The following is a 25,136-nucleotide window of genomic DNA, read 5'->3' as shown; positions in this document are numbered from 1 at the left end:
TATATCCCACATTGTCCCAAGCAATCTCGGGTTCAATGTGGCTTACATTTGAAAATACAGCGAGACAGAATAATAGAATTCAGTTATATCATGGGAGCAAATAGATGGATATACCTGAAACATTTAACAAAGCTGTGATTAGTATATATATCCAACTGGGCATTTAAAAGTCTGTCCTTTAATAATGCCGCATGTTCAGGAATCATAACCCTATGTATAAACATGTACACTAGAACAGGCATCTATACACACATTGCAAAAGTAAACAACAACTTCTATAGAGTACACCCAAAGCATAATTTTTATTTTCTTATTTCCATCTTTCAAATTTCTAGACAGCGGATGTACAGATCAGCAGGATTCAAAGCAGTCCAAAGCAAGTAGTCAGAAACAACACAGTTTATACCTAATTGTTAAACCATCCTTAGGATTCACCTTTGGGTTTAAAGAGCAAAACCATGTGCATGTAAGGACTGGATAAACGAATTAAAACAAAATTTAAAGCAAATGCCCTTAATACGTAATACTTGGTAGCAATATTGAAACAGTGATGGAATATTGACATAGCAAGCAGCCTGAGCCAACAGATTTATTTTCCATTGAACATAATTAACTTTTTGTGAACTTGGAGGCTAACAGTGTGCTGAACTGGACAATGCTGGCACATTTAGACTGAGTCTGGACTTCTGCATGAAGGTTGCTCTGCCCTCATTATTCAATATCTGTATTTTAAATAATAGTAATAAAAAATATCAAGTGCATTTTTATAATATACCACTGCAATCCACAAAACAAAAGGAGCAAGTTCCCACAAGCCATATTTTTCTTTTAATGTAGGCACAGGAAAAAAAAGATGTTAAATGCTCCCAGGTCTTCAACCTAATTAATGTTTGTATTTTTTATTGTACTTATAAATAGTAAGTCTGATTATTAAGCACCTGATTCTCATAGAATGATGTCTGTTTTGGTGGTCCTCTACTAGGTGAAAACATCTCTGCTGGAATACAAGCGGTCCCTATAACCAGCCCCTCTAAATGACACAACGATTTACAATTTAGAACTAATTACTTAATACTTCCCCTGTGTACATCCACATGCTGCAAACCTGGCACATATGAAAATATAAGCGAGATCAATTAAAATATTACCAACAATAAAAGATAACAACGTGGATACAGCAGCTCATAGGTTTGCTTGCTGTGTTTTGGATGAACGGGGATGACCGACAGCTGCGCGGAGAAGAGAGAAAGAGAGACCAACCTAATTGGCTAGCTTTTTGACGTCTCCTGTTCCGGCTCCCTACACCGCTGTCCTGCACTGCTGCTCTTCTTCAATTTTCCGGGCTGCCGACAGCGTCAGTGAGGTAAACATACTGTCTTTGGTGGCCCCAGAAGTTCTCCCTCTGTTGCAGCGTCCTGCCTAAGTGGGACAGGAAATTGTAGCAGAGGGAAAGCTTCCAGGCTGCCAAAGGCAGTGTGCTTAGTGTTTTCCTCACTGACACTGCCGGCGGCTTGGAAAATTAAAGGACAGTGGTGCAGGGAGCAGGAGGGCAGCCAGTAATGCCTACAGCACAGGTGCCTGGGTATCAGGGTTTGGGGGCCTGAGGCTGGACTGGGGGGCTATGCCCTCAAGGGCCCCCTTAGCTACAGCACTTCCCTCAGCGCCTCTGCATTGTCTGATTTACCACAGTTCCAGCAAGAGTGGTTTTTCTGCACTATGACGGAGCACACCCAATTCCTCAAAAGATGAGTATTAGCAGGAAATCTGAGAGCCTGAGATAATTTCCTACCCTGGCGCAGGGAATGAGGTCCATTCCTCATGCTATGCACAAACGTAACCCTTTTGGGACACAGTTATCATTCTTCGGGGGGCAAAATGCCGTTTGCCTTAACTGCACTGTGACACACTAGCCTAAAATTTCTTCCTGGATAGAATTAATCATCCAGCAGCACTGATAAATTGTCATAATAAAACCAGAAAAGTATTATATACCAATCCCCCTGTTTACAAAGTCATGCGGGCTTATCTGCATTACTGCACCACCAGCCACTAGCGCGGCTTTGTAAATGGGGGCAAGTCAATAAAGAATACAAAATCTACGGGCAAGCAAAAGAAAATGTATGTTTATCTTTTTTTTACAGTAATTTTGTAAAATGAAACAAGAAATTATATACTGCTGAAACATTTTGGGGCCTGATGTTCTAAGGTTTTTTACATGGTCACAGAATAGGGAGAACCCATTAGCCCTGCTAGCTCTCTGTCATATACAAATTTATTTAAAATGTGGCAAGATGTCAAAGCAACAATTTTCAACTTGGCTCTGTACCTATACTGTTGGAAACTAAGGGACCCTTTTACCAAACAGTGGTCTTAGCATGCCCTTATCATTGTTCCCTCTAAGCTAAGCAGGAGTCCTTCAACTGAATGCTGCCAGTAGGGGGGGGGGGGTACTTCAATATTGTGTTTTGAGTCACTAGGGACAGGCAGGTTCCCTGGAGTCCTGCAGAGCTTGCCTGTCCCTCACTACTGAAAATGAGATGGTGAAACAGCCCCCCCCTCCCACTGTCAGGGCTATAGATGGACGACTCCTGCTCAGCTTAGAGGGATCATGGCCTTTATACGGGCCATTCCCGTGCACTGTCATTTTTACCGCTGGGGTAAAATGGTGGAATTTCCTATTTTTTTGTATTAATGGCCACATGTTAATTTTGCCATTAAAACAGATTAGCATGTGAGCCCCTATTGCCACCTATTTTGTAGGTGGTAGGGACTCACATGCTAAACCTAAGCTAATTCATTAGTGTGTGGAAATTGTCCACACACTAACCAATTAGCCCAGAATATGCTCACTGTCCACCCCCAGTGCTTATATGTAAATTCTATTTCTTAATGCATGGGTAACGCGTACATATCCCCAAATTACCACAGGATTTCTCAGCACGCCTCACGGTAAGCCATTTTTTGCTATGGTAAGCATCCGTTAGTGCTTACCGCAGTTTTTAAGAGGGCCCTAAGTTAACGCAGGTGCCACCTAATGATGTTTAGATACTGCAAGCATAATGTTTCTAAAACTTTTATGATACACTTGCATAATCAAACTTTAAATTAGGGAATGAAGGATAAAACCCAGAGCATAGTTACCTAATAAGGGAGCAATTCAGTTCACTGGAGTGATAGAAAATGAAGCCTTTTTCAGGGCATAATGCACTGACATGCTGTTACACAAGCCTATCCCGCTCACACCTGCAAGTTTTCAAGGGGCAAGGGTGCAGAAATGTTTTCCCATTTTGTTTTGATTACCAAGGTAACAGACATCACTTTGGCCCCTGGATTAATTCTAAACTATGCTGTAATTTGCTAAACTGACAGTGAAAGCAGGGGTTGTATTTGCACATTAATATGATTAGACAAAGAGCATTAGCAGTACCAAAGTACAGAGTTTATTTGCTTATTTTGGTATCTATTATTCTGCGGTCCAGTCCTGCTACCAGGTTAGTTATTGATCCGGATGGATTCCTCACCGAATGTGTCATGCCAAGTATCTCCTGCCACCCCTCTGGCTCTAAAGAACAATGCAGCTTATGCTTTGATATCAGGGCTGAAACGTCCTCACCAAGTTTCTCTATCCTTGTTGAAGTCCGAAGTAGTTCATTTTCCTTGTTGGACAGCTGTAATGAAGGAAAACAAATTTATGTCGACAGACAAATCAAAGTTTAGGGATTTGTTTTTAAGTATAAAAGATATGTCGATAGAAAAGATATCAAAACAAAGAAAATGCACCAAGGGCCTTAAAAAGAAGGACACAGTTCTTTAATTATAAACTTCTAATAAAAACAGTCATTGAAGAAAGACCCACCATGGCTATTAACAACAACTTTTGAGCATCGGTCAGGAAGACAGACCCCTTACGCAGGTGCGGAGCACCGAAACACGGCCCATATTGGGTCTTTCTTCAATGACTGTTTTTATCAAAAGTTTATAATTAAAGAACTGTGTCCCTCTTTTGAAGGCCCTTGGTGCTTTTTTCTTTGTTTGGACTTTTGCTTGTACTTCGTTCCCTCTCTTTGCTATATGATAGAAAAGATATCTACAGAGAAAAAAACCCCCATTCATTAGGTAGACTGTTCAGCCACACAAACAAGTGGCTTAAAGCAAGAACACTTCAAGAATTAGTACAATATAGCAATTAATAAAAACTGCTAATAAGGATTGCCAGAAAGTTCAAAGATGAGGAAATATGCTATGATTACAGGCAAAACTACTTGTATTTGTGCATCCACCATAAATACCATATGGTTCTAGGTCAGTTTCCACCGGACAATTCCAACTCACCAATTCCCATCTAGAAAATTCCTACCAGGACAATTCCTGGGAGGAAACTTCCCACCCTTAACAATCATGAAGCAACACAGTCTGAAATTTATCTCCTTCCCTTTCCCTTTCCAGATCATATTTTTTTTTGGGGGGGGGGGGGCACATTACCTTTAACACACACTACACCAAAACAATTAAACTAAACCAAAATCCAAATTAATAAAGAACATAAAATATAATATATATTAAAAAACTTACACAGAATATTACCAACACATCCACACCATGCAACAACACTTCTAATAAAAAAAAAAATACAATCAATAAGAAAAAACCCCAAAAACCAACAGAACACTAACACAAAACTACTACTACTACTACTTATCATTTCTATAGCGCTACAAGGCATACGCAGCGCTGTACACCATACACAAAAAAGACAGTCCCTGCTCAAAGAGCTTACAAACAACAAAAACTACATACCAATAAGAAATAGCCAGGGGGGAACAGTACTAAGAGGGAATTGTCCAGGCAGGAAGTGGTGGGTGGGAAGTGTCTGGGTGGCAACTAGCCTGCTACATACCATACACAGATAATAAAGTAAAACTAATTTAGTAAAACATGGAGGGGTATTGTCTCTAAGGGGCCCGTTGACTAAGCCGCTTAGGTACCTACGTGCGCCAATTCAGAACTACCGACCACCTACCACATGGCCCGGGCAGCAATTTCATTTTGTACGCACGCCCACTACATGCCCAGGAAAATTTCCAGTGTGCAGCGCTAACCGGGCAATAAGGTATTGTACACGCGCTGATGATTACCACCCGGTTAATGCACGAGACTTTACCACTAAGTCAATGGGTGGCGGTAAGGTCTCAGGCCCAAAATGGACGCATGACAATTTTCATTTTATTACATGTCCATTTTCGGCCAAAAAAAGGGCCTTTTTTGCAGGTGCGCTAAAAAATGAACCTGTGCGTGTCCCATACATACGTCTACATCAGTGCATGCCACTTTTCTGTGCACTCTAGTAAAAGGACCCCTAAAACTTGCTCCAGTTACAGACATTTGGACTACTGAAAGATTCTGTTCTCATAGAGCCTAAATATATATACAGGTGGATATCCTGAGGAGGAACTGCCTAATGGTTAGAATGGTGAGCTGTGACCCAGGGAAGCCAGAATCAAATCCCAATGCAGCTCTTTCTGATCTTGGAAAAGTCTCTGAACCCCCACCCCCGCCCCCAGCCTCAGGTACATACTTAGGGGCCCTTTAAACAAACTGCAGTAAAAAGTGGCCTTAGTGTACCCTTAACATGGGTCATTCCTACATGCAGTGGTGTGCTGGTAAATTTTTAACAACAGGCTCTCTCCCCGGTCCACCTCGGCGCCTCCCCCCCCCCCCCCACCTCTGCACCCCCCCCACCTCTGCGCCCCCCAAAATTGCAGAGCTGGCTATAGCCAGTGGGTGGGGGGGGGGGGGGGGGGGGGGCAATGCATTACTCTCTCCAGGAAAAAAAAAATTAAATGATCCCAGGTTACAATCTAATTCATGTTTAATGTGGGATAAAATGCCATAAATAAGTAAATAAATATAAACTCTTAATGTTGAGCACCTGATTCTCAAAGTGAACATATTCCAAACACTATAATGAAAATAAAATGATTTTTTCTACCTTTGTTGTCTGGTGACTGTTTTTCTGATCATGCTGGCCCAGTATCCAATTCTGCTGCTATCTGTCCTCCTAACTCCGTTTCCAGGGCTTCCTTTCCATTTATTTCTTTTACTTTCCTCTTTTCTTCTTCATTTCTGGTCCTCAGCTTCTGCCTATTTTCTTCATCCATGTGCAGTTTTTCTCCTTTCTTCCTTTTCCCCTTATCTTATCTCCTTCCTCACTCTTCCCTCCCCTCCATCTATGTCCAGCATTTATTCTCTCTCCCCTCCTCTCCCCCTGCCCTCCATTCACCCATGGCCAGCGACCCTTCTCTCCCCTGCCCTCCATCCACCCATGGCCAGCAGCTCCCCTCTCTCCCCTGCCCTCCATCCACCCATGGCCAGCAGCTCCCTTTTCTCTCCTCTGCCCTCCATCCACCCATGGCCAGCAGCTCCCTTCTCTCCCCTGCCCTCCATCCACCCATGGCCAGCAGCTCCCTTCTCTCCCCTGCCCTCCATCCACCCATGCCCAGCAGCTCCCTTTTCTCTCCCCTGCCCTCCATCCACTATGGCCAGCAGCTCCCTTCTCTCCCCTGCCCTCCATCCACCCATGGCCAGCAGCTCCCTTCTCTCCCCTGCCCTCCATCCACCATGGCCAGCAGCTCCCTTCTCTCCCCTGCCCTCCATCCACCCATGGCCAGCAGCTCCCTTCTCTCGCCTGCCCTCCATCCACCATGGCCAGCAGCTCCCTTCTCTCCCCTGCCCTCCATCCACCCATGGCCAGCAGCTCCCTTCTCTCCCCTGCCACCCCCTCCCGACTTGTTCCGCGAATTCTCCTGCTTCCTCCCTCCCTCCCGATCAGGTCCCTCACCGACCCTACCTTGGCCATCAAATTCTTCGGGGCAGGCAGTGTTGCCTGCCCGCTGCCATCGCTGACTTTCCTGCGCCGCCCGATCGCGCTTCAAAATGGCCGCCGAGACTTACAGAAGTCTCGCGAGGCCGCCTCTGGAAGTCTCGGCGGCCATTTTTAAAGCGCAAACAGGCGGCGGAGGAAAGTCAGCGATGGCAGCGGGCAGGCAACACTGCCTGCCCCGAAGAATTCGATAGTCAAGGTAGGATCGGTGAGGGACTGGATCCGGAGGGCGGAGGGAGGGAGAGCCGGCTTGCCCTTTCCAACAACCGGCTCGCAAGTCCGGCCAAAATTTAACAACCGGATCTTGCGAGCCGGAGCGAGCCGGCTCCAGCACACCACTGCCTACATGCTAAGGTTATGTTTACTGTTGGGTTAAAATGGTTGGTTTTTCTATTTTCCTATTAATGGCCACCTGCTAATTTTCCCTTTAGTGCACACGAGCCCGTACCGCCACCCATTACGAATGTAGTAAGGGCTCACGTGCTAAGCACGGGTTAATCAGTTAGCATGTGGCAATATACCTGTGCTAACTGAATAGTACAGAACATTCCCACTTTCTGTCCCCAGACCCGCCCCAGTGCTAAAAAATACAATTTTATTTTTTTGCCCGTGGGTAGCGTGCACACATCTAAAAATTAGTGTGGGCCACTTCAGCATGCCCCACGGTAAACCGTTTTATGCTGCAGTAAAGCACGTGTAGGTGCTTTCTTTTTCCATGAGTTTTTATTGAATTTTAAGTATATAATAATTTATTTATTTATTTATTGTACATTTATACCCCACGTTTTTCCCACAGTTTTGCAGGCTCAAAGTGGCTTACAATGCACTGATAGGCTATCGCCAGATCAGAGGTGGTACGATTACAAGTGAATTGGTTAGAATAAAAGGAACAGGGAAAGAAGAAAATAAGGAAAGGATAAGAGTCTAAAATGGTCCGTAGATATATGTTGGTAGGAAGGTCTTCAGGTCATAAGTGGAATCCATAGAGTTGGCTGAACATATATTTTATAGTCAGAATTGAGGAGGGATATTGGCCTATAATTCTGAACAAGTTGAGTGTCTTTATTGGGTTTTGGTAGGACCGTTTTTTGTTACTGTCAAGGAAGACAGATGATTGAAGATTTGTAGTATATGTGGTAACAAAAAGGTTATGAAATAATTTATTAAATTCAACTGGGATCCCATCAGGACCAGGTGATTTTCCAGAAGGCAGATCCTTGAGTACTTTGAGAATATAATCTTTGTCAATGTTTTTATTTAAGACTGTGTTGTCAGATTTATTTCATGAAGGGTGAACTATGAGTGTCAAAAATCATTGATATGGGATTCATTTCCTATGGTTTCTGATTGATATAATGTGGAGAAAAATCGATGGAATGTTGATGAAATGTCAGATTTGGAGGAAACTATTTGGTCTAGCTGATTTTTAATTGCAGGTATTTGGATTTTGGATTTTTTTTCTCGATATAATTTGCTAAATGCTTACTACTTTTATTACCCTCTGCATACTATTGTGACTTAGTTATAAAAATTTCTTGTGTTGATTGTTCATTTGTGAATTCGTTATGAGTATATTTCAATTGAAGTAACTTGTTAAATTCCGATTCACAGCTGTGTGTTCTATATTTTTGTTCAAGGTTTTTTATTTGTTTTTCTAATTTGCTGAGAAGGCATTATATTCTGTAATTCCTTGTTCTCCTAAGAGTTTCATGTTTAATTTCCAAATGGGGGACTTAGATAATTCTATTGTAACTGAGTTAATGCTGAGGGAAATGGGAGCATGATCTACTATAATTATGGGGTGAATGGTTGAGTTTGTAATGGAGGCCAATTAAGTAGTAGATATGAGGAAAATCTATTAGAGAAAAAGTGTGATGAAGGGCTGAAAAGAATGTGTAATTTCTAGTGTCTGGGTGAAGAGTTCTCCAGGGGTCAAGGAGGATAAAATGAGACATAAGGGATAGAAGAGTAGTGTTGGCTTTGGTAGGTGTAGAAGAGAGAGAGGAATGTCTATCAATCCAATAGTCAGGCTGAATGTTGAAATCCCCTGCCATATAAATGGGTAGTGGATCTAGTTTGGAAACATTTTGAAATAGAGATATAAAGAATTCCGGGGAATCAACATTTGGAGCATATATATTTATTAGAATAATACAATGAGCTTGAATTTGCACTTTAAGTATGATCCATCAGCCATCATCATCAATATGTTGCTCCTGTATGTTTATTTGGAGGTTTTTGTGAAAGAGTATAGACACCCCTTGCTTTCTTCCTATGGAGGGGGCATCAACGGACTGTGAGACCCAGGAAAAGGGGGGAAGAAAATTTTGAAGGTTTGGGATTTGCGTTTCTTGCAAGAAAATTAATCAAGGGTCTTAGATTTTTTTAAATGAGTGAAGATTCTTTTTCTCTTAACTGGATGTCCCAGTCTGTTGACTTTCCAGGAAATTATATTCAAAGTAGTGTGTGACATTGGATGGTGACAAAAAATATTGAGAAGGGAGTAAGTATTGGTTGCAGATTGAATAGGAAAAGGAGAAAAAGAAGAAAGAAGCTTCGGCTCTGGTACCTCTTAAAAAACAACGGCATAAAGAGCCTCAATAGTGAGCTCAGCCTATGGGGGAAAACTTAAATTGTAGTACCAAAGAGAGAAACGTGGAAACCTAAAACAGCAATCCCATTAACATGCTAGGATGATATGAATTAGATATCTTATACAATTATGAACAGTGAACAGTTTCAGCAATACAGAACAAGTTAATAAACAGGAAATTTCAACATAGAGCATACAAATGCACAATTGGTATCAGTGGATTTAAAGCACTCTGCTTGCTCGCATATAAAAGAGACAAAATGCATTTGAAAGCTAGAGAGGGTAATAATCAAGTCATGCCGGTGAATTGCAGCTAATCTAGATATGCTGTTAAATCCTTCGGTGGAGTCAAAATATTGGGTGGAATTATTGTGTGTGTCAGTGTGGTTTTTCTAGCAAAAAAAGTGCCAGTACTCAAATGCCAGGCCACCCTTCAGGGGTGGGGTAATCACTGAGGGACCCACCCCACAATAGCCAGGCCCCCTGCAACCAGTCACAGAATCTATGACAAGGCAGAATTGGTATGTAGAACCTGAGCTCTTTCATTAAAATATGAGAACCATGGGTCAATTTTAGCAGACAACAGAAATGGTGCCGGTACTCAGTACCCCCAAGTACCCCCTCAAAAATAGCTCTGTGTGTGACAATCATCTGCGAAGGGGTATTGTAACCCGAATCAGGCTCCCACCGATTTCAGCCATGCACGAAGTTCCAGGAAAGATTTGCATTTCCTGGCAGTCGTCTTTGCTAAGTCAGGGACAATCAGTATTTTCTTACCTTCAGCAGAAAGAGCCCTGCTAGTTTGGGCGGCGGTGAGGATCTGTAAAGCGTGTTGAAATCTCAGTACTTTTGTTACAATAGGCCTCAGGTGAGGCTGATTTTGCTTCAAGTAAGACGGTGTGTGATGAGTATGTTCAAATTCTATGAATGGATTAAATGTAATGTTTAGTAAAGCAGGAATCCATTTTGAAAGAAATTAGATTTGTACCTTTGAGTAAACCTAGAATTCTCATGTTGTTGCGTCTTGATCTGTTAGATAAATCTTCCATATCAAGTTGCAGCTTCTTGAATAGCTTGGCAGAAGAATTATCGAGTCAAATGAGCAGAAGAGCAGTATGATCTGCTCTTTATTCTAGCACATCAAAATGAATCTGAAAGGCTGAAAAAGAAGCATTGAGAGATGCAAGGTCTTCTTTAAGCTCGCAGGTAGTTTGGAAATGTTAAGATAGTTCTCGGAGTGCACAAAGTTCTTAAAGCATGGCTTCCGCGGAAGTTGATGTGAGTTTCCCTGGTTTGATCTTTTCAGGTGAAGGTAGATCATGTTTTGATTGTTTTGGACCAGAAACTTGCATATTTATGGTATCTGGTTTCATATGCTTACTTGTTGACATATCCGCAAAAAGTTATTGTTGATTTGAAAGCGAACAGCAAAGATTAATTCTGGATTGAGTATGATGTTCTTGTTTGCATGGGAGGAGAAGCTGAGTCAGGCGTCCATTTTCGTTTCTAGCTCACTAGCATCCCCCGTGTTAGTGCTTACTGCAGCTTAGTAAAAGGGCTCCTTAAACTGTAAGCCCTCTAGGGACAGGGAAAGTGTATGTAACTCACCCTGAGCTACAAATCCATAACGGATGCTTAGAACGGCATTTTAGAAAGCATGTTCCAATTGGAAATCAGATTTCCTAGTCGGGATGTCTAATGTTCCACAAGAATTTTAGAACAGGATCTGCTGATATACAGCCTGTTCTAAAATACATGGCCAGCTACATGCAGCAGGAATGTCTATCTTTGGAAAAAAAATCCAAAAGACAAATGAAAAAAAAAAAAGCAGGCACACAGACATCCCTTTCACAACACATAAATATCTATGTTGTGAAAAAACAGATGTTCATAGTGGCCCAAGCTGTAACCCTACCCCCTCTGCCAACCAAGACATCCGATCTCCATCCCACTCCCTTCATCCAGTTCTTCTTCTAACCCCCCATGTGTTGCAATCCCCTCCCCTCCCATATGTTACAATCCTCCCAAACAGAAAGGCCACTCTGAACACAAAATAGCAATGTCTCCCCTCCACCCCATACAAACTTAAGAACAGCCATACTGGGTCAGACCCAATGGTCCATCTAGCCCAGAAAACTGTTTCCAACAGTGGCCAATCCAGCTTGCAATTACCTGGCAGAAACCCAAATAGTAGCAACATTCCATGCTACCAATCCCAGGGTAAACAGTGGCTTCCCCCCATGTCCATCTCAAAAACAGACTATGGACTTTTCTTCCAGGAACTTGTCCAAACCTTTTTAAATCCAGATATTCTAACTGCTGTTACCACATCCTCTGGCAATGAGTTCCAGAGCTTAACTAGTTGTTGAGTGAAAAAAAAAATATTTCCTCCTTTTTGTTTTAAAAGTATTTCCATGTAACTTCATTGAGTGTCCCCTAGTCTTTGCACTTTTTGGAAGAGTGAAAAATCAATTCACTTTTACCCATTCTATACCACTCAGAATTTTGTAGACCTCAATCATATCTCCCCTCAGCCGTCTCTTTTCCAAGCTGGAGAACCCTAACCTCTTTAGCCTTTCCTCCATCCCCTTTATCATTTTGGTCGCTCTTCTTTGAACCTTTTCTCCCATCTCCCAACCCTCCCTTGGGACCTACCAAGAATGTGTAGGTCTCCTTGCAATGTTTCCCATTCACAGTGTGTCCCATCCGCTGCTGCCTAGAAGGGCGCCAGCATCTAAAATGGTGCCTTTGTTTCTACCTTAGAAGGCAGAGGTGCCATTTTGGCAATTGGCGCCCTCTTGGGCAGCAGCAGACAGGATCTCCTACCATCTGGAAACATTGCAAGGAGACCTACATATCCTCAGTAGGTCCCGGTGGTAGGGAAGAGTAGAAATCCTGGGGGCTATGATTTGTTTTTATGTAGAGCAGTTTTCTGTTTTTTTTTTTGGGGGGGGGGGGGTTGAAGGAGAACTGGACCTGGGAGGGGTGGTAGGAGGAATCGGGCCACTTGGGATGGGGTTGGGAGAAGGGAAGCAGACATATTGAGGGAGGTCGAGAGGAGGACTGAGGAACTAGGGAGAAGGCTCAAGAGTGTTTGTCGGTGCTTATCTTTGTAACGTGTAGAGTGAGTGCTGTGCTAGTCATGTGCGGCACATGCTGGGCACACTCCCTGCATTTACCTCACTGACTTTGCAGTTACCCTGTGTTATGTTCTGCTGTTAATACAGGGTAAGTGAAAACGCTTTCCCCTATGGGCGCCCTGGATATCTGCAGTAGAGGTCTAACTTCCAGCCTCTCTCCTTTGGACATAGATGTTCCTTCCTCCGTCTGCAATCAGGAACAAATATCTATGTTTTCAACCCATCCAAGTCCCACCCATGACACAGCCATACTATGTCACTCAATTTTTGAATTCATCTCCTGGCTTTTCAAAATTGGGATTTGGACATCCATGTAGTATGGACGTCTAAGTAGTAATTTATGAATGTCTAAAACACAAATGGTCATTTAAAGTGCACAGTTCAGAAAATCACATATCATTATTCATCACAGTACCTGCGTCTGCAAATTAGATGCAAGATCTACCAACAAGGTCTTATCTCTCCGGAGCTGAGTATTGTCTTCTTCCTCCTTGGCCAACAAAGCTTTCAGTTCTGCTATTTGACTAGACACTGTGGCAACATTTAAGGCTAGTGAAGTGCTTTCTTTATCCAGAATATGAATCTTGAGGAAATAAGAATACAAGCACTAACATAAAAATAATACAAACATTTGGGGAATAATTTCATAAAGGTATTTTCACATGTAAAGCCCACATTATCCAAGATGACACATTCTTATATGGCCACTGCATGTAGGCCTTCCTGGGGGTAGAGCTGTGATAACCCAGATATTTTATTAAGTACATGAATAGTCATGGAGGGGATGGGATATTCAACTATATGTGGTCATATGCACATGTAAATGTCCTCTTATATATTACTGGTAGGCATGTACAGAGGTGGAGTTTGGGTGACATTTGCAAGTACAGGGGTAGATTATATGTGAAAAATCTAGGCATGGACTTTTAGAGCTGCTAAAGAACAGATGTAACTGTTCACGCCTGCAATTTCTGCTGCTTATGATCATATCTTATTAAGACACAGAAGTGTATTCAGCAGGGCAGCTGCCAAAAATGGTAAGTGCGTGAGTTATGTGCTTATTTTTATGTTAGATTTTCAGCCACACTATCCATTTAACTAGGACCAGCAGCTGGCCACATTAAGGGAGGAAAAATGTTGGGAGGCCTCAGCCCAACCAGGCCCACCCATGGCCACACCACTGATTAAATCACTTTGAATATTTACCCCTATGCTTATAAATTTCTGACTGCCATTCATTTACCTAGTTTATGAACTTTGAACTTATGAACTAGTATTATCTCAGTGCTGAAAATTACTGTTAAACTCCTTAAATGTTTCCCACCCTAACATCACCCCTGTTGCCACCCACTTGTTATGCTCCTGAACATAATTTTGGGTGCAGATTTAGGGGCCAATATTCAGACTGCTGGAGTTAGACCAATGATGTACCCAGCTATCTGCTAACCAGGGATATTCAGTGTGTGTGTGTGTGTGTGTGTGGGGGGGGGGGGGGGGGGGTAGCTGGTTATCCCCCACTGAATATTGGTGGCTAGCCGGATAAGTGCTATTTAACCGGCCAGCAGTCATTCTGGCCAGTTAAATAGTGCTGAATATCAAGGGGTTAGTACTTAGTCCGAATATATTTTCAAAAGAGGCAATTTATGAATATAGCTATCAGAGTTAGGAGCATAACTTCTTTGAATATCGGGCCCATTTCTGGAAGTGCAAAAGCCAGATGTAAAACTTTTTTTATTGTGGACCCTACTACTGTAGCCTGTTGACACCATTCTTAATGGGGATGCTGACTCAAGCTGAGACTTATGCATTCTTCCACTAGAGTACTCAGCTAGTATATTTAAGGGCTCATTTTCAAAACAAAAAAAGTCCAAAAATGTCATAAGGTGGCAGAAAGGCGTTTTTCTCTCAAAAACGTCCAAGTTCTGATTTTCAACACCCTGATTTTACACGTTTTGCTCCAGTTCATCCAAAGTTCAAGGGGACATGTTGGAGGTGTGTTTTGGGCAGGACATGGGAGGCACCAAAAGATAGATATTTTTCTGCCATATTGGAACAAAATAAAGATGTCTAGCACCAAAATTAAGACTTTTTTGGTTAGACCTGTTTCGATCACAACGAAGTGACAAATAGGTGCCTTACATGACCAAATGACCACTGGAGAGATTAAGGCATAACCCCCCATACTCCCATAGTGGTCACTAACCCTCTCCCAGCCCCCTAAGGTGTGACAGTGACAGTACATACCAGGCTCTATGACAGATTCACATATCATGTCCATTCCTATTACAGCAGCAAGCAGGTCTCAGGAGTAGCCTAGTGGTCACTGCAGTGCACTGTAGAGAAGGGGACCCAGGCCTATATCCCACTCTAACTAGTACATTTGTGGTGGAACGTATGAGCCCTCAAAAAACACTATATACCTACTTTACTTACATATAGGTGACACCTGCAAGCTTGAGAGCTATTGTAGTGGTATACAGTGAGGTACAATAGGTATTTTTCTCCTCCTGGAGGGCTCAACATACAATATAAGGGGGTTATGGTGAGACGTGTACCTTGGATCTTTTATGTGAAGTCAACTACAGTGCCCCCTAGGCTGCCCCACTGTTCTGCTGGGATGTCTGTATGGCCAGTCTACTAAGAATAATGGCTGCTTTTTGGGCATTTTTATCTTGGACGTTTTATTTTCCAAAATGGTCCCAAAAGAAATGTCTGGGGAAAAGGTGATTTACAAACCAAAAAGAGAGACCCTTTTCAGGTTCAAAAATGGCTATGTTCACCACTCGACTTTTGAATGTCTCTAGCATAACGTTCAAAATCGGACATAGAAGTATTGAAAATACCCTTGTTAGGCTACTAGATCCCTGTGAATTATATCTTTATATGGCAACTTGGCAAAATGATTGAGATATTTCATTGAGCTACTGTATCTTGTCTATGCTTTAAAATACTTGGATCAATATTTAAACTTCGCGGTTAGCCTTTCTTTTAAATGTCAGCTGCAGCATTTAAACATACACCCAGATATTCAGCACCAGCCACTATCTAGCTATTAGTGATGAATATCCAGTAATGCCAGCAACTGCCACCATCAGCCACATATTTTGACCCAGCTAAGTTTAGTTGTTAGTTCAGACCTTGCTTCTATCTAGGATAGATTATTGTAAAGTCATTTATGCTGGATGTGCAAAAGCTTTGATTAAACGGGTGCAATTTTTACAGAGTACAGCAGCATAAATTTGATTTTGTTACCCCATTTTTTATGGAGTTGCATTGGCTCCCTGTAGAGTCCAGAATACAATTAAAGCTTTGCATCATTATTTTTAAAATCATGAATGGTGATGCTGCGCCGTATTTATTCTGCTGCCTGGCCAACTGATGAAGTGATTCAGCCTGTTCTGGGGGAATAGAGAATCTGCCAGATCAGTCATACCATGTGCCAAGGACTGCAAGTAAAGGCTCATGTAGAACTGGTATGATTGGATACAGGAAATGAGCATTGAGGTCTGATGCATCTTATGCCTCAGATGAGTCCAGGGTTCGAGGTTCTCTGCCTGGGGGCACCAATGCAAAATCTCTGGAACTTCTGGCCCATTTGAGCATGGATTCCACCACCAGAGAATGACGAGGCAACTATGGCTTATCAAATCCAGGAGAACTCTCTAGGAGGAGAGTTGTAGTCCAGAACCTCTATCATCTCAACCCTGGGCTTGTCCTTCATCTCCAACTTAATTGGGATGGCAGCCTCCATTTCCTTAACAAAAGCAGGGAAGAAAAGACTCTCTGGTGGAGATTTACATCTCTCCTCTGGTGCAGAGGGGTCTGATGGAATTCCATAGGACTCCTCCTCCGAGAACTACTGTGGATCATCACCAGACCCCTATGAGCAGTCCGTATCAGAATCAGCAAAAATCTCCTCAAAGGAGGGCTAAGACTGTGTCTATCAGATACAAGGAATTATGTCCCTGTCTGGAATGGTGCCAAGATGCACTCTACTCTTGACTCCTGTGAAGCTTCCTCCACCATCGAGGGATTACTCACATGGGCAGCTGTCGACGCCGATACCTCAAGTGGCACCGGTGTCAGTGACCTCACTGTAGGCTGAAAGCCCTGTGAGGCAGGTGGTAGAGTCATGGCAGGCACAAGCACCCCTGATGCCAATGAACTATGCATGTGCAAAAGCCTCGCCAAGTGCTCTTGGAGCATGGCCCAGATCCACTCATCGGTGGTCGACATCAGTAAAAGCTGGGGCATCTATATGGAGACAGCCTGCTGAATTGTTGGTCCTGGCTACTCAGATGCCTGCACGAAGGCACTTCTTCAATAGAGGGGGAGCACTTCTCCTGGCACCAACGCCTCTCAGGTACAGATTCTCTCAGTGCCCATGTGCTCACGGCACCATGCGTTGAGGGGGATCGGTGCTTGTGTATCTTGGCCTTCACCCAATGCTGAGCATCGACACCCCTTGGTGCTAACGAGGATGATTCTGAATCCTTCCCTCTCCTTGGTGTTGTATCTGATTCTGACTGGTCCTGGTGGCCCTGCATAGAGACTGGCATCGAGGCAGATAGAGATCTACTCAATGCACATCCACTCCTAGTGTCTGATAGAGGTCTAGTAGCTATAAGGACCAATATTCCCGATGCTGGTGCAAGTGCCGATGTGGATACTGATGCCGACATCAAGAATTCGGACCTGGCTCCAAAAATCTGTTCTTTCTGAGTCTCTCTGGATCTCTGTGTTCTTTTTTGCTTATGCAAAAAAAGAATACAGTTAGAATTATGGTCTGGCCCAAACACTGGATGCACCAGGAATAGGTATCAGCCCAGAGATGGTCTGGTTGCGCCAAGCACAGTGCTTAAAGCCACTGGGAACCTTCGATGACATGGAAGGGAAAACAGCCATGGCTAAATCAAATGATTCTATAGTGATGGAAAAAGGGGGAGAATCACTAAAAAAGCAAGGGATAATACCTGGCTGATGCTCAAACCTATCAGGGCTTTGTGAGCCCATAAATAAAAATGAAAAAAACTTAAAACATGGCAAAAATAACAAAGAGAATAAGGAGATAAAAGATAAACAAATCCCAAAGAAGAAAGAATTATACTCTCTATACCCTGCGAGGGAAGGCACCAGACACACTCATAGAAAAATGACACTGAGAGGAGCCATGAAAGACGAGTCTTCCCCTCACCACGGATGAAAAACAGACTAGTTGGTCTGAAAAAAAGACTAGCTGGTCCCCTTGCTGGTGAGTCAGGCAGGAAGGCACTCGAGCATGCGTGGTGGAAGGGCTGCCTCAAGCTTTTAAAGAAACAATTTGCTGGGCAGAATTTCTGCACCAGGCTCTGTGGATGATGTCACCCTCATGTGAAAGTTAGCTGGCCTGCTTATCCGCAGAGAATGATATATGGCAATGAATGAGAAAAAGGAGTAAAGAAAATCACTGTAGGCAGGGATTACCTTTTCCATACAATCCTTAAAATTACTTTTTTCCTCTTCCAGGAGTGCTTGTTGCCTTGTGAATTCACTCTGCAATTGCTCCCTATGGTCTTTCACAGTCAGAAGCCGTGCGATGCTTGAAGAATGAGATGTAAGATTCTCTTCTTTAAGATTTTGCTCCTAAAATGCCAAGTAAATCATCACAGCAGAGTTAACACAAAAACATTATTGGAAACTATTTGCAACCTCACTCCACTCCACGCCTATAATCAATGGAAAATACTAACTTCCAAATAAACTCAGTGCTTCATGTATAATGCTACATAGTATGCACAGCCCTGAGTAGCATTATACATGTTCCCATTCAAAAACGGAGAGATAAATACAAAAAGATAGTCATTTTCAAAACTATTTCTATGGATAAAACAATGCTTTAGCCGCAGAAATGACCATTTACCTGCTATGCTAGTAAACTTATATATTTGTTTAATAACATAGGGGCCGGTATTTAGACCGCAGGAGATAGCTGGGCATTGAATATCCAGGTGTTTTTTGGCCGGTTTAAATCTAACTACCCAATTCGATATTCAGTGCTGGCCAGTTAAGTTTGAACCGGTCAAAGATATTCTAGCTATTTTGGCGGCCTAATTTGGCCAACAAACTTAGCTGGTGATTTGCTGAATATTGACAGCCAGTTATAATGCGCGATATAACCAGCAATATTCAGCAGAAGATAGCCAGCTATCCCCCACTGAAAATTGGCAGATAGCTGACAAAGTGCCATTTAACCGGCCAGGAGCCGTTCCTGGCCGGTTAAATGGTTCTAAAATTGGATGGACAGTATTTTGCCAACCACTAACAATTTTTAAGCAGTATCACAATAAAAGAAGAAAGGGCCCTTTTACCAAACTGTGATAAAAAATGGCCTTAGCGCATCCTTACACGGGTCATTCCCATGTGCTAAGGCCATTTTTATCACGGGGTAAAATGGCAGATTTTTCTATTTTCCCTATTAATGCCACACACTAATTTTCCCAAGCTAAGCACATCCTAATATCAAAGTGGCTGAAATGTAGGGAACCTAGGGAAAGGAAGAGGTTATATGGATTCATCTGGAAAGAGAAGATGGAACCTATATCCACAGAGGTGTTATCTACAGATCTCTAGCACAAATGGAGAGCTTGGACAAGGATCTGATCTAAGATATCCATAAGCTTGGAATGAAAGGGGAGCGCTGTTGCTGGGAGATTTCAACTTGCCTGATGTGGATTGGAATGTCCCGTGGGCAGAATCGGAAAGAAACAGAGAGATCATGGATGCCTGTCAAAGTGCTTTGCTCAGACAAATGGTGACCAAACCCACGAGGGAAGAGTCGATGCTGGATCTAGTGCTTACAAATGGAGGAAGTGTTTCCAATGTCCGGGTGGGTGCCCACCTAGGCAATAATGATCATCTCACAATATGGTTTGATGTAAGAGCAAAAGCCGAGTGCAGATGCACAAAACTTAAACTACTGAATTTCAGACTGGCTGATTTTGGCAGAATGGGGGAATACTTGAAGAAGGACCTGATGGCAGGGCTAGGAAATGGAGAAGTGGAAGCGCAGTAGTCCAAGCTGAAAGCTGCTATAACTATGGCAATAGGTCTTTATACAAGGAAAGTAAACAAAAACAAGGGAAAGAGGAAGTCTATGTGGTTCTCTAAACAAGTGACCAGTGGCGTAGCAAGGGCGGGGCAGTGGGGGCGGTCCGCCCCGGGTGTCAATGGGTGGGGGGGGGTGCTCCGTCCATCCTCCCCTCATGGCACGGCACCCCCCCTGGCGTGGACCCCCCCCCAGCGCAGCGCCTCTCACTCCCCCCCCCATCTGACAGTCCCCACCTGCCTATCAATGAGCTCCGTGCACCCGGCACCTCGAATCTGCAGCGCTGCTGACTGTAAAAGAAAAAAATTGTCTCATCGTTGGCCCTTCCCTCACTGTGTCCCACCCTCGAGGAAATAGGAAGTTACATCAGAGGGCGGGACACAGTGTGAGGGAAGGGCCAACGACCAGACAATTTTCTTCTTTTACAGTCAGCAGCGCTGCAGATTCGAGGTGTCGGGTGCACGGAGCTCAGCTGGTAGGCAGGTGGGGACTGTCGAGGGGGGGGAGTATGAGGCGCTGCGCCAGGGGGTCCACGCCAGGGGGGGTGCCATGTCACGCCGGGGGGGGGGGGGCGCCTTGTTGCACTGCACCCGGGGGGAGGGGTGCGCGCAGCGGCGATCCGCCCCGGGTGTCAGCCAACCACGGAATGCCACTGTAAGTGACTGAAAAAAAATAAGGGCAAAAGAGGCTGCATTCAAGAAATACAGATGAACGCAACAAGAGGATATAGGAAAAGATTATCAGAATAAACTCAAAGAAGTGAAAAGGGAAATATGGCTAGCGAAAGTGCAGATAGAAGAAAAATGGCTAAAGATGTAAAAAGATACATTGGAGAAAGGAGAAAAGCTAGGAACTGATTTGGAAGACTTAAAGATGTTGAGAACAGCTATGTGGAGGAGAGTGATGAGAACATAGTAACATAGTAGATGACAGCAGAAAAAGACCTGCATGGTCCATCCAGTCTGCCCAACAAGATAAACTCATATGTGCTACTTTTTGTGTATACCTTACCTTGATTTGTACCTGTCCTTTTCAGGGCACAGACCATGTAAGTCTGCCCAGCAGTATCCCCGCCTCCCAACCACCGAGAATAACACAAACATGCTATACAAATACTTCTCTTCGGTGTTCACAGAAGAAAATCCTGGAGAAGGACCACGGTTGGCTGCTGAGGGTATATTTGGGAGTAGAGTGGATACTGCACCGTTGATGGAATAAAACATTTATAAACAGCTTGAAAATCTGAATCTGGACAAAGCTATGGGGCTGGATGGGATACATCCCAGGATATTGAGGGAGCTCAGAGAAATCCTGGCGGGACTTCTTAAGGATTTATTTAATAGGTCTTTAGAGATGGGAGATGTTTTGCAGGACCTGAATATGTATACCCTGGAGAAAAGGAGAAATGGGGGGGGGGGGGGGGGACTCAGGAATAATATCAGGAAGTATTTTTTTACGGAGAGGGTGGATACCTGGAATGCCTTCCCACAAGAGGTGGTAGAGATGAAAACAGTAACGGAATTCAAAAATGTGTGGGATAAACACAAAGAATTCCTGTATAGAAGGCATGGAACCAAACAAGCTTAGCCTTATTAGATGACAAAACCAGTAATTGGGAAGCAAAGAAGCCAGTGCTAGGCAGACGTCTAAGGCCTTTGCCCTGATTGTGGCTGGACAGATTCAACTTCAGTAACTGGAGGCCAGTGCTGGACAGACTTCTATGGCCTGTGCCCTGAAAATGACAAGGAAAAATGAAGATCAAGTATACATACAGTGGTGGAAATAAGTATTTGATCCCTTGCTGATTTTGTAAGTTTGCCCACTGACAAAGACATGAGCAGCCCATAATTGAAGGGTAGGTTATTGGTAACAGTGAGAGATAGCACATCACAAATTAAATCCGGAAAATCACATTGTGGAAAGTATATGAATTTATTTGCATTCTGCAGAGGGAAATAAGTATTTGATCCCCCACCAACCAGTAAGAGATCTGGCACCTACAGACCAGGTAGATGCTCCAAATCAACTCGTTACCTGCATGACAGACAGCTGTCGGCAATGGTCACCTGTATGAAAGACACCTGTCCACAGACTCAGTGAATCAGTCAGACTCTAACCTCTACAAAATGGCCAAGAGCAAGGAGCTGTCTAAGGATGTCAGGGACAAGATCATACACCTGCACAAGGCTGGAATGGGCTACAAAACCATCAGTAAGACGCTGGGCGAGAAGGAGACAACTGTTGGTGCCATAGTAAGAAAATGGAAGAAGTACAAAATGACTGTCAATCGACAAAGATCTGGGGCTCCACGCAAAATCTCACCTCGTGGGGTATCCTTGATCATGAGGAAGGTTAGAAATCAGCCTACAACTACAAGGGGGGAACTTGTCAATGATCTCAAGGCAGCTGGGACCACTGTCACCACGAAAACCATTGGTAACACATTACGACATAACGGATTGCAATCCTGCAGTGCCCGCAAGGTCCCCCTGCTCCGGAAGGCACATGTGACGGCCCGTCTGAAGTTTGCCAGTGAACACCTGGATGATGCCGAGAGTGATTGGGAGAAGGTGCTGTGGTCAGATGAGACAAAAATTGAGCTCTTTGGCATGAACTCAACTCGCCGTGTTTGGAGGAAGAGAAATGCTGCCTATGACCCAAAGAACACCGTCCCCACTGTCAAGCATGGAGGTGGAAATGTTATGTTTTGGGGGTGTTTCTCTGCTAAGGGCACAGGACTACTTCACCGCATCAATGGGAGAATGGATGGGGCCATGTACCGTACAATTCTGAGTGACAACCTCCTTCCCTCCGCCAGGGCCTTAAAAATGGGTCGTGGCTGGGTCTTCCAGCACGACAATGACCCAAAACATACAGCCAAGGCAACAAAGGAGTGGCTCAGGAAGAAGCACATTAGGGTCATGGAGTGGCCTAGCCAGTCACCAGACCTTAATCCCATTGAAAACTTATGGAGGGAGCTGAAGCTGCGAGTTGCCAAGCGACAGCCCAGAACTCTTAATGATTTAGAGATGATCTGCAAAGAGGAGTGGACCAAAATTCCTCCTGACATGTGTGCAAACCTCATCATCAACTACAGAAGACGTCTGACCGCTGTGCTTGCCAACAAGGGTTTTGCCACCAAGTATTAGGTCTTGTTTGCCAGAGGGATTAAATACTTATTTCCCTCTGCAGAATGCAAATAAATTCATATACTTTCCACAATGTGATTTTCCGGATTTAATTTGTGATGTGCTATCTCTCACTGTTACCAATAACCTACCCTTCAATTATGGGCTGCTCATGTCTTTGTCAGTGGGCAAACTTACAAAATCAGCAAGGGATCAAATACTTATTTCCACCACTGTATCTAGTATCACACCATAACTTAATATAACTGTTCTAACCAATTAGACTAGAACACGCCCACTCTCCGCCCTCAGGGGTGCCCTCCCCGAATGCACCTCAATGTACCCTGGTAGTCCAGTGGCCTCTTTGTGGCAGGAAAGATCCCCACTCTTTCCTACCCACTGCCACTGATCCTCTCGCTGCCACTATTCCTTTAAAATGGCTGCAGAGGGAAGTCAGCCTATTTTGTGCCACTTCCACATGTGTTTCTTCCACACACCATTTTTTACACTTGCCTGTTCCTGAAGATACATCAATTTTATATCGAATTTACACATATTGAACTGCTCTTCTAACATAATGCCACCTACATCCACGTTTACACTTTCATGTGGATTTCTTCACATACATAAACCATCTAAAAATTTGTTTTAAAGTACTATAATACAAGGTAATAAAACAACAAAATGTCATAAAACATCACCATGTGTGGACTACAATTTACTTTCATTTCTAAGGGGGTTGGATATAAATTGGTGCACGCATCTACCCTGCCCTACCTAACAGTGAAATGGTAGAATGCTAGAATGCTATACCACTTCAAATGCAGACTATCCCTTGTTATAAGATGTTTTGTAATGCTTTAAAAATGTATTTGTTTGAAAGATATGTGTTGGGTAAAATCTGAAGGAAGGTTATAATTTTACTTGTTTTTATTTTAAGCCTTATTTTTATCGTAATTCCTAGTTTGTCCAGTTTTCCTATTATGTAAGTTGCATTGAACTGTTTTAGCGTGTTGCGATTCATAAGGAATAAAGTAAAGTAAATTAAGTATTGATGTTTAGTTTTGAGTAGATTTCTTATTCTTTATTAATAAAGATAAAATTAAAAAAATAAATAAAACATCACTAGGGATGTCAGAAGCAACAGCAGTAAGAAGTTTGTATTGCCTCAGTTAGATCACCTCTGGTCTGAATTTGTTGTTTTGTTTGTTACATTTGTACCCCGCGCTTTCCCACTCATGGCAGGCTCAATGCGGCTTACATATTATATACAGGTACTTATTTGTACCTGGGGCAATGGAGGGTTAAGTGACTTGCCCAGAGTCACAAGGAGCTGCCTGTGCCTGAAGTGGGAATCGAACTCAGTTCAATTTGAATACTGAAAAGCATGACTCTTTTTAATTTGTGACATTTTATTTATCTGCTGATCCTCACTTTAAAAAGCTGGGCAAGATGTAACCACAGGCCATTACTGATGTATTTATGACATCGTTTCATCCAAGGCAGAAAGAGTTTCATTTTCAAGGGCTTGTGGAACCAGGGCCAGCTTTAGGCACCAGCAAAATAGGCACATGGTTGGGGCAACACATTTTTGAGTGGCTTTTTGGTCAAGTAAAGACCAAGGATGTGCATTTGTTAGAGCATAGTCAGTTCATTAATATACCCTTATAATTTTAATACGCACAAAGTATATTTAGCACATATTAAACTACAAATTAACGCACAATCAATTTGCACAAGTTAAAAAGTTCTAATGAACTTTTCTTTTTTAAATCACAAAATGCAGGCAGGGGTAAAAATAAGTGCATAAATATTGCCATACTGGGACAGACCAAAGGTCCATCAAGCCCAACATCCTGTTTCCATCAGTGGACAATCCAGGTCACAAGTACCTGACAAGATCCCAAAACAGTACAATACATTTTATGCTGCTTATCCTAGAAATACTGTCCAACTGTCACGGCCTCACTCAGTATTCAAATAATATCACAAGACTACTAACAGAGTGTGTTTAACGAGTTGGCTATATAGTTCTGAGTGAAGTAGAGTCTCATATAACTAACACTGCTATTTTCATTTCACTCTAAGGTGAATCGCATGCTCGTGTTTTTATATTAATCATCAACTCACCCCCCCCCCCCCACCTCCTAAAATACATAAATCCTTAAATCTAAGGATGGGTGGGTTTGGGGGGCTCAGCACACAAGGTAAAGGAGCAATGGTCAGATGTGCACCTGGGAGCAATTTATGAAGTTCACTGCAGTGCCCCCTAGGGTGCCCTACTGCTGTCCTGGGATGTCAGGGGGACCAT

The 25,136-nt window shown here is 43.2% G+C and overlaps 1 protein-coding gene across 1 annotated transcript in view; it reads right to left on the bottom strand.

The window, feature by feature from the left end:
- Nucleotides 1-3,160: 3,160 nt before the first annotated feature.
- LOC115464765 (myosin-9-like) overlaps nt 3,161-25,136 on the bottom strand; it is a 49,597-nt gene continuing 27,621 nt past the window's right edge. Inside the window, exons 6-8 of the mRNA XM_030195118.1 lie at nt 18,077-18,235; nt 13,029-13,196; nt 3,161-3,668 (exon numbers count right to left, since the gene is read on the bottom strand). Coding sequence (XP_030050978.1) covers nt 3,441-3,668; nt 13,029-13,196; nt 18,077-18,235 — 555 coding nt within the window. The 3' untranslated portion in view covers nt 3,161-3,440. The remainder of the gene's footprint in view (nt 3,669-13,028; nt 13,197-18,076; nt 18,236-25,136) is intronic.

The sequence above is a fragment of the Microcaecilia unicolor genome, chromosome 3 (genome assembly GCF_901765095.1).
Source record: "Microcaecilia unicolor chromosome 3, aMicUni1.1, whole genome shotgun sequence".
In the NCBI taxonomy this organism is placed as follows: domain Eukaryota; kingdom Metazoa; phylum Chordata; class Amphibia; order Gymnophiona; family Siphonopidae; genus Microcaecilia; species Microcaecilia unicolor.
Note: the sequence above shows the minus strand (reverse complement) of the source record. Positions and strands in the feature narration are given on the sequence as shown.